This window comes from Dermochelys coriacea, chromosome 3, assembly GCF_009764565.3.
Source record: "Dermochelys coriacea isolate rDerCor1 chromosome 3, rDerCor1.pri.v4, whole genome shotgun sequence".
Taxonomy (NCBI): domain Eukaryota; kingdom Metazoa; phylum Chordata; order Testudines; family Dermochelyidae; genus Dermochelys; species Dermochelys coriacea.
In genome coordinates, this window is record NC_050070.1 from 2738109 (window position 1) to 2748614 (window position 10506).

Consider the following 10506-nt stretch of genomic DNA (forward strand, 5'->3'; position numbering starts at 1 on the left):
ATATCTACAAGGGGAACAAATATTTAATAATGTCCTCTTCAATCTAGCAGCGAAAGGTATTACATGATCCAGTGGCTGGAAGTTGAAGCTACACAAACTCAGACCAGAAATAAAGCTTAAATCTAACAGTAAGAGTAATTAACCACTGAACAGTTTACAAAGGGTTGTGGTGGATTTTACATGACTGACAATTTTAAAATCAAGATTGGACGTTTCTCCTACAAGACCCGCACTAGAAATTATCTTGGGAAAGCTCTCCAGCCTGTGTTATACAGGGGGTCAGACTAGATGATCATAATGGTCCCTTCTGGCCTTGGAATCTAGATGATAATTTTGGCAGGAGAAGAGCTGTTTTAACTTGTATTCCGTTCAACCAAGGTAAATACACACAGTATCTTAAAATTCGCTGTCCTTCTCTGCTTGCACAATTAGGTTGAAGCAGAGAGACCCTCTTCAGTACATAAACAAATAAGGAGCTCTGCATATTAAAGTGACTATGTTGAGTTTCAGAGGGGTAGCTATGTTACTCTGTATCCACAAAAACAACAAGGAGGCTGGTGGTACCTTGTTAGTCTTTAAAGTGTCACCCGACTCCTCATTGTTTTTATGAGGAGTTTCTCTCAGATCCTTCCCATATTTTTAAGGGAAATAAATCTTAAAATTCATTTCAAATGCAGTCACTCTCAAGTGTCTTTTACCCATATCAGAAAGAATCTATATATAAATATACTATGTATTTGAAAACTATATTTTTCTTCTGAGAATTAGAAAGGAAGGAGAGATTTAATCTCCAGCAGGACCAGTCATATCCCAACACCTGACGAGACCTCAATAACGAGCCTTTTGGGAACAGATGTTTCCAGTTCCAGGAAAAACTAATTTGCATTCGAACAAAATATCCCCAGTGACTCCGGAAGAAACATCGTGCAAGATCAGTTATCTTGATTTTATTTTTAATCAACTTGCATTTGAGTCATTTTATAAAGACACTTTCACTGCAAATTATCCTAAAATGGGAGAATGGAGGAAGAACATGCCACTTAAGTTTTCTATGCAAACATAATACAGGGTAAACTCTGTTTTAAAACCCAATGCATTCAACTTAACTATATGCCACATACTTAAATACACACAGTTGCCAGTAGTCCTGCTATGATAAATACAATCTTAACACAAAAGACTGAAGTTTTGGTAAACAACAGGATTTTGCAAGTGACACTTAATGTTTTGCTAACATCCCCATGTGTCATTCACAAAACTAAAAGAATACAGTTAACTTTCTTAAGTGGTAGATTTTTGTCTGGGCACAAAGACCACCACCACATACAAACCACTGGTCGCATTATGGACATCAATGCATTATAGGCATACAAGAGATTTTAAAAAGTCAAAGTATTTTGCAAGTACATTAGATCAGTGTCGTCGTAATTAATTTTGAAATATTGCATAGAAGGGCTAGCCAAACTGCAACCTACAGTTCTACACATTTCTCTGAATCATAGCAGTGCAGCTAGGGAACACTACAGAATCCTGCATGCATTACTTCATCTTGATCAGAGAATGATGTTCGGAAAGAGAAACCACGTTGCATGCTGGAAAGCAAATTTTTCCAGACAGCGGCTCCAGCTGATTCTATTCAATGAAATTTGTGCATCACTCTGACTCCTAAAAAGCAGTCAAAAGGAATGTCTGTTGGGCAAAGTTTTGGCATCTGTGGAATATGAAGCCAAAAATAAAATACTCACAGCACGCATACTGCCAGAAAGAATTCAGCTCTACAGAAGAATTTCCAAGATATTTAATATTCTTCTATGAAAAATGCCAATTGTTATTATGTTTAGGGTAAAAGTGAAACTCCTGCCAAACAGGGATAAAGTGTCTATGTCCTATTGTCAGTGTAGCATATGTACTCAGTACATTTTCGGCACAAATACAATTGGACTAGTTAAGATATTCACCTGTAGACTCACTGCTATGTAAAGCCAGATCAAGATAGACAGGCACATCAGATATTTACTATGCAGCATTTCCCTAAAACATCATCCTAGCTGTTTGTTCAATGCAAATGAGGCCTCTAGCAGATTTCAAAATACTGGGCAATCAACTGAATCCCTCTTTCCTCACAGATCCTGTACATTCCATATCTGTTCTGGAAGAACATTTGGACATATTACCAATGGGTAAATCAGAGCTACCTTGTCCTTAAACTCCTGAAAACAAGCCTTGGTGCTGGGTAAAGGTAACACCATGATCATACTTGAAGGGATTCATTCCGAGGTAACCAGCCACAGAAAAAATCCTGGCTTCATTTTCTGTCATATTCTTTCCATGGAATGTCCCTATTATCTCAAGTGATATAAAGTTATTTTTTCCCAAATGCAAGCTATGCAGAGGATGTACCCTTATTTAGCCATTAAGGACCTCAAAACAGAAATACATATTCTCAGAACCATGGGGCTCAGTTACTGTAGTTCCTCTTAAAAGGCCTACATATCACTTACAGATTCAGAATCCTGCAACACGCTGCTCAATGGTTTGAACTACTATGATCTTACATTCTCTATGCTGGCAGTCTAGAAATGAAAGACTGGCTTTAAAACCCAACAATACCAATTTAAGGCTGATTAACAGACAGATGTTGCCTACATTCCAGATCCTCCTCCTGCCTTGTCCTGATTTATATCTTCACTCACCTGTCTCTCAGAGATCCCACCATTTCATTTTATATCTCACCTGCATTTTGTAGAGAAATGAGCTAAATGCTTGATTGGGCTACTGATCACGTTAAGCTTCCGTTGTCAGCTCTACGACTTATATTGCAGCACAGTTGAATTGCATTTGCAGAGTTTTTCAAAATGCAAACAGCATCATCTCATGCCAAAACCAGCTCAAATTATTCAGAAGAACACCACAATTGATGGTTTACAATCACAGAATATCATGACCTCAGGAGGTCATCTACTCCAACCCCCTGCTCAAAGCAGGACCGATCCCCAATTTTTGCCCCAGATCCCTAAATGGCCCCCTCAAGGATTGAACTCACAACCCTGGGTTTAGCAGGCCAATGCTCAAACCACTGAGCTATCCCTCCCCCGATGCCCTTTGAACTTTCTGTAAATGTTTTTACAATATTCTCTGACCCCCTAAAGATTTGCAGGATTGTGTACAAAGTGCGTAAGTGGATTCTATGCTTCTGTTCACAGATGGGCAATTTTTCCATTTTGTGTTCCTTCCCTCCCTACTGTACAAACACTTTGGGAACGGGGAATAGTTATGACCATGCTTAGGGCCCTACCAAATTCACAGTCCATTTTGGTCAATTTCACGGTCATATGATTTTTAAAAAATTGTAAATTTCATGATTTTAGCTATTTAAATCTGAAATTTAACAGTGTTGTAATTGTAGGGGTCCAGACCCAAAAATAAGTTATGCGGGGGGGTCACAACATTATTGTGGGGGGGTTGCAGTACTGCTACCCTTACTTCTGCTGGTGGCCGTGCTGCCTTCAGAGCCGACCAGCTGGAGAGCAGCAGCTGCTGGCTGGGAGCCCAGCTCTGAAGGCAGAGCCGAGCAGCTGGAGCAACGCAGAAGTAAGGATGGCATGGCATGGTATGGTATTGCCACCCTTACTTCTGTGCTGCTCCTTGCAAAGCTGGGCCCTCAGTCAGCTGCTGCCACTCCAGCCACCCAGCTCTGAAGGCAGCAGCGCAGAAGTAAAGGTAGCATGGTATGGTATTGCCACTCTTACTTCTGCACTGTGCTGGTGGGGCTCTGTCTTGACCTCAAGTCAATGCAGAAGTAAGGGTAACCCCCTGCAACTCCCTTTTGGGTCAGGACTCCCAATTTGAGAGACGCTGGTCTCCCCCATGACATCTATATAGTATAGGGTAAAAGCACAGAAGAGACTAGATTTCACGATCTGTGCCGTGTTTTTCATGGCCGTGAATTTGGTAGGGCCCTAATCATGCTGTCTAACAAAGGGACCTGCATGTTTCCTTCCATCATCTCTAGGACGGATATCTGATCACACAAATTCCATGGCATTATAACACCCCTGGAAAAAAAAACAAAAAAACAGTGTATAGAAGAATGAGCCATGGCAAATTCCTATAGCAGGGGGAAGCACAGATCAATTCACAGGAGTTACCACAGCAGAGGGTGCCATCACACTGATCCAACGCATAGTGGCAAAACTCCTAGATGGTGGGAGCTGTGAAAGTGCAAATAGAACAGAATCTTTGTTCTGATGGGTGTTTAAATGCACAAGACCCTGGGCTCACTGAAAGCTTTAAACAACCTATTTAAAATTCAGTTTGCCCCTTAATAGGCAGTCAGGATAGAGAACCATAATAAAATGACAACTACTCAATCGTGTGATCAGGTGGCAAAAAGTGCTGCATTCTACATCCCACGGTAAAACAGAAGAGCCCTGCTGAAAGTCTTACAGGGAATTTATAATACTCAGGCCTTGAGATCATGAGTTGCTGTTGAACGAATGTCACAGCCTAAGGGCCCTGGTACTTTGGAACTGCTTATGGATCGAGTGCAAACTGTGCCGTTAACAAAAAACCTTTTCTATCACATATGGGGACTGCTCATGGAAAATACATGGTCAGATACATTACCAAATTTCTTAACCCTCTCTCAGAGCTCTAAATGCTCCCCCCTACACAACTGGGAGCACAAAGACAGCCCATCAATGGCTCCTGCCCCCCAACAAGATCTCTATATTGAATTTAAGAATGAACCCACAACACATCTGGATAGCACTTTCATGTACACAGCCTACAGCAATAGCAGGGGACACCGGCTAAAGAATGAATGATCGTATTGGTATACAGAGGATTCCTTCCAGGTTCAGAATAGATCTTGCTAAAAACACTTGCATTGAGCAACAAACGAGATACAATTTCAAGCGACATTTCAAAACCCTCAGTAACACCACACAAATATCCACCGTGCTCTCCATTAGAACTTCATGCAGAACAAAGAAAGACAGGGGTACATGCCTATTTAAAAGTACCTCATGGTTTAACCTTATTAATTCTCACCTTGAGTTACCAACTGCACCAGATAAGAGATCGGATTTTTCTTTAGTTATAGTTTTCTGAAGTATATATAATCAGGGCCTTATGAATACTGCAGCTCAGCAGAACATACCTCTTGCTGTATGTGGCATCTGGTTCACATTCATGAATTCCTTTATTCAACTAGTAGAGTTCCTCAGCCCTTGTCCTGAGAAGAGTCACTGTTAATCAGTCAGCAGCTACAGAGCCCTACTGAAGGAGAGTCAGGAAGAAGGAAAAAGAAGTTCACCAGCAGTAACTCTTATTATCTGAATGTATTGCCTCCAACAGGCTCTTCCTTCTTACAAAGTGGAAGTAATTCAGCTCCAAATAAGTACTGTGGATGTAGAGAGGATCCGAGGTTTAGTTAAAAGGAGGTGGGGTATTTCATACGTAACATAAGGCTAGAAGGCACCATTGTGACCATCTAGTCTGATCTCCTGCATAATACAGGACTTCCCTGAATTTATTCCTGTTTGAACTATGGCTTATCTTTCACAAAAACATCAAAACTTGATTTAAAAGTTCCCAGTGATAGAGAATCCACCACAAACCTTGTTAAGTTGTTCAATGGTTAAATTACCCTTAGTGTTAAAAACGTATGCCTTATTTCCAGTCCCCCCCCATCCAAGTCATTTTCAGAGTCACTGCTTCCCAGGATACAGTTCTCCATCCTGTAAGTATGGCCTACATTCTTTGTTCGTAAAAGATTTATATTTAGCTGTACTAAAACAGATATTGTTTGCTCCTGCCCAGCTAGCCAAGTGATCCAGTGTACTGGTGACCTATCCTCTGCATTATTTACTACTTCTGCAATTTTTGTGTCATCTGTACTTTTATCAGTGATTGTTTTCTTTCAGGCCATTAATAAAAATGTTAAATAGCAAAGGACCAAGAACTGATCCCGGGGGACACCACTAGAAACAGACTCATTCAACGAGTCCCCATTTGCAATTATTAGACCTGTGTTAGCAAGTTTTTAATCCACTTAATGTGTGCCATGTTGATTTTGTATCATTCTCGCTTCATCAAAATGCCATGCTGTACCAAATCAAATGCCTTATTGAAGTATATTACATCAACATTATTTATCATCAACCCAAGTTGTATGCTCATCAAAAAGATCCATTTTCCATAAACCCATGTTCACTGGCATTAATTACCCTCCTTTAATTCAGTCCCACATCAGCTGCTCCGTTATTTTGCCCATGATCAATGTCATGCTAGCAGGCCTAAAGTTTCCCAACTCATCCCTTTTACCCTTTAAGTAATGGCACAAAATTAGCTTTCTCCCAGTCATCTGGAATTCCCCAGTGGCTGAAGTCTTATAGAAAAAAAAATGTATGTTAACAGTCCAGAATGCCACAACCAGTTTAAAAAAAAAAAAAAAAAAAAAAAAAAAAAAAAAAAAAAACACACACCACTCTTGGGTGCAACTTATCTGGACTTGCTGATTTTAAAGCTTTAGTGAAACAGCTACATCTTCCCGAGTTAATGCAGGAATGAAAGGTCTTTCATCATATAACATTTTATGCAGTAATTTAGAAAAGCAAGAACAGAAATATTTATTGAGCATATCTACCTTTCCTGATTATTATTGATAATTCTACTATACACACATCTAGTAGTGGACCAATACCATTGTTAAGATTCCTTTTATTCCCTCAGTCTACAGAATGAATGGATGCTTTTACCCTTCGATTTTTATATCAAATGACACACATGGGGCCCTTGTATTGGTTAACAACAAATTCAAGTCCCAAAGACTCTCAGACTCCAATGGGAGAGTAAAAGTTCATAAAAGATCTTTAGAATTTTTTCACCAGAAAATGGACAGATCCAGGGGTCTCTTTCACAAATCTTCACAGTTGCCAGCATTAGTTTTGATAACACCAGAGTCTAGTATAACTGGAACTGGACAAGAAACAGAGTCAAAGCTCTGTCCTGAGCAAACCTAATATGGCTCCATTTGACAATGTAACACTTCCCAGGAGCTTAAGTTTTATTTTAGTATTAAGTAGTAAAGAACATAACAGATATTGGTCAAACCAATGGTCAATCTAGCCCAGTATCCTGTCTGACAGTGACCGCTGCCAGAGGCTTCACAGGGAATGAGCAAAACAAGGCAATTTTGAACAATCTATCCCGTCGTCCAGTCCCAGTTTCTGGCAGTTGGAGATTTAGGGACACCCAGAGCATGGGGTTATGTCCTAACCATCTTGGCTAATAGCCAATGATGTCCTACTCTCCCTGAACTTATCTAGCTCTTTTTTGAACACAGTTATCGTTTTGGTTTTCACCACAACCCCTAGCAATGAGTTCCACAGGATGACTGTGCATTGTCTGAAGAAGTACTTCCTTATATTTGTTTAAGTCTGCTGCCTATTAGTTTAATTGGGTGATCCCTTGTTCTTGTGTTATGTGAAGGAGTAAATAACACTTCCTTATTCATTTTCTCCACACCACTCATGATTTTATAGACCTCGATCATATCCCCCCTTTGTCATCTATTTTCTAAAATGAACAGTCCCAGTCTTTTTAACCTCTCCTCATATAGAAGCTGTTCCATACCCCTATCATTTTTGTTTCCCTTCGATGTACCTTTTGCACTTCTAATATCTTTTTTCTAAATGAGGCAACCAGAACTGCATGCATTATTCAAGGCGTGGAGATACCATAGATTTATAGCAGCATTATGACATTTTGTTTTATCATCTATCCCTTTTTCCTAATGGCTCCTAACATTCTTAGCTTTTTTGACTGCTGCTGCACATTGAGTGGATGTTTTCAGAGAACTATCCACAAGGATTCCAAGATCTCTTGCTTGAGTGGTAACAGCTAATTTAGACCCCACCATTTTGTATGTATAGTTGGGATTATTTTTCCAACATGCATTAATTTGCATTTATTGAATTTCATCTGCCACTACTGCCCAGTCACTCAGCTTAGTGAGATCCCTTTGTAAGTCTTCACAGTCAGCTTTAGACTAAACTGGAAGCGTTTAGTAGAGTCAATACTTGTGTCGACTATAATTTACAATTTGTTTGGTTTTGCCATTATCTCACACTTGGACTACTGCAGAAATTGATTAACTCCCCTTTTCCTCTATCCATCCTCTAAAATAAGGATACCCCAAATGCAACCCATACAGAGCTCCTTAAGGGAGATAATGCAACAGACCACTGGACTAGGAAATTGGGACACCAAAATTCTATTCCCACGTTTGCAACTGACTCACTGAATGACCTTAAACAATTCACTTACCTTTTCTGTGACTCAGTCTCCCATGTATAAAATTGGAATAGTGATGCTCTAGGCATGGTGTGAACATTGAGAATTACGAGTGAATAGCACTGTAGAAGTTATTTATTCTCATTGCAGTAGTACCTAGACACCACAGTCCTACTGTCCTGAGCTCTGTACAAACGTATCATGAGGCAGTCCCTGCCCTAAAGAACTTACAAGCTAAGTAAGACTAAGACAACAGGTGGAAACAAACACACAGGAGAAGTACAAGAAAACAAATGAGAACACTAGTCGTCATGAGAGGCTGCCTAACCAAGTGCTACCTCTGCTCCCATCTTTCACACAGTCCCTGGAGAGTACAGCTCCCAGCACACAAATCCCTATTTCCATCTGAATAGCCTCCTCCCTCCAGACACTGGTTGTTAAGTATTCTCCAGCACCCAGCAAGTTGTTGTTGTTCACTGAAATCCTTTTCTTTACGCATATACCTACCCTCTGGAGAAACCGTTTCTTTAATTTAATCTGACACCAGCCAAATGTTTACAACTCTTCACTAGGTCAGAGTTTGGTTTAGTTTTGTAAGGCATTAAGATACGGATAAATGACAATTACCTCACCCACCCTATCACTGTAATAAAGAGTTTTCTCTATAACAGGACCAAATGGAGTTAGAGGAAGGCATCACTCCGCAGAATAAGAATTTGTGTTTAAGTTAAAAGAAAAAGGAGGACTTGTGGCACCTTAGAGACTAACACATTTATTTGAGCGTAAGCTTTCGTGAGCTACAGCTCACTTCATCGGATGCATTGAAGTGAGCTGTAGCTCACGAAAGCTTATGCTCTAATAAATGTGTTACTCTAAGGTGCCACAAGTCCTCCTTTTTCTTTTTGCGAATGCAGACGAACACGGCTGCTACCCTGAGACCTGTGTTTAAGTTACTATCGGTTAATGAGCAAGAGTCGTCAGTACCAATAAAGAGAAAGTTTCCTCCATCATCCCAAAGCATCTTTGGTGTATCACAGCCACGTTCAGCAAAAACGACAAGCCCAGACGGTAATTGCCTAAGACAAAACTGCTGCAACCGCTCGACTACCGCTTGGAGAGAGAGAGGCTCCGCTCATCCCCAACACCCCCAGGAAAGCCTCTAGCCCCGGCAGGGTGTCAGAGCTGCCTGCCCGACGACTGCACTTAAACCCGGCTCGGGGCACAGCCAGCCCCCCCTGGCCAACGGCCCAAAGGGCATCGCCCGCCCCTCGCGGCCGGACCCCAGCCCCGCTCGGGGCACTGCCGGCCCCACGACCCACCCCCGGCTGCTCTCCGGCGCTGCCGGCTCAGGGACCCCCGCCCCGCGGCTGCGGCGGCAGCGCGCAGGAGAAGGGGAGCGAGCTCGCCCGACCCGTGCCAGCCCGGGCAAGGCCCATGACCCGCCCCGGCGGCCTCCGGGCCCGACCCGTGCCAGCCCGGGCAAGGCCCATGACCCGCCCCGGCGGCCTCCGGGCCCGACCCGTGCCAGCCCGGGCAAGGCCCATGACCCGCCCCGGCGGCCTCCGGGCCCGACCCGTGCCAGCCCGGGCAAGGCCCATGACCCGCCCCGGCGGCCTCCGGCCCCGCCACCAGCCCAGCCCGCCCTGGCGCCCGCCCCTTCGCCGCCCCCGTCCGGGGCCGGGGGCCTCTGCCCCCGGGCCCCACGCACCGTTCTGGCGGCCTCTGCCCAGGTCCTGCCCTTCTTCCTGCGGCCCTTCTCCCTCATGTCGCACGCGATGGCGGGCAGCTGGCTCGGAGGCTCCCGGCCGATCCTTCCGCCCGGGCCACGGGGGCCGCAGCTGCGCCGGTCCCGAGGGGGCGAGCGGGGGGCGGCCCTAGGTCCGAGCGCGGCAGGCGCCAGCTCCCCCCGCGGCCCCGGCTGCCATGTTGGGCTCCTACTCTACAGGAGCCGCGGTCATGTGACCCCGCCCGCGTGACTCCACCTACTGGACTGGCCTCGCAGAGGGGCGGGGCCGGGGGACGAAGGCCCCCGCCCCAAGAGGGGGAGGGGCACAAGGCGACGGAGAGAGACGCCTGCGCCCTGCCCTCTACCGCCCCCGCCGCCGCGCTCCGCGGAGCCCCGCCCACGCCCCCGCCCCCAACGGCCACTCTCAAGGCGCCTTTCCCGAAGGGCGCGAGCGCGCCGCGCTTCCCCTCCTGCCTGCCACG

General features: G+C 44.2%; 1 protein-coding gene across 14 annotated transcripts in view; it reads right to left on the reverse strand.

Annotated features, from left to right (window-relative positions):
- ASXL2 (ASXL transcriptional regulator 2) overlaps positions 1 to 10262 on the reverse strand; it is a 236576-nt gene extending 226314 nt beyond the window's left edge. For 8 of the 14 annotated variants that reach the window (XM_043509997.1, XM_038393797.2, XM_043509989.1 and 5 more), the window contains exon 1: positions 10007 to 10262. In XM_043509997.1, coding sequence (XP_043365932.1) covers positions 10007 to 10063 — 57 coding nt within the window. In that variant the 5' untranslated portion in view covers positions 10064 to 10262. Of the gene's footprint in view, positions 1 to 5052; positions 5281 to 10006 lie in introns of all 14 variants that reach the window. The other 6 variants (XM_043509995.1, XM_043509998.1, XM_043509991.1 and 3 more) reach the window with 3 other exon arrangements.
- Positions 10263 to 10506: the final 244 nt, after the last annotated feature.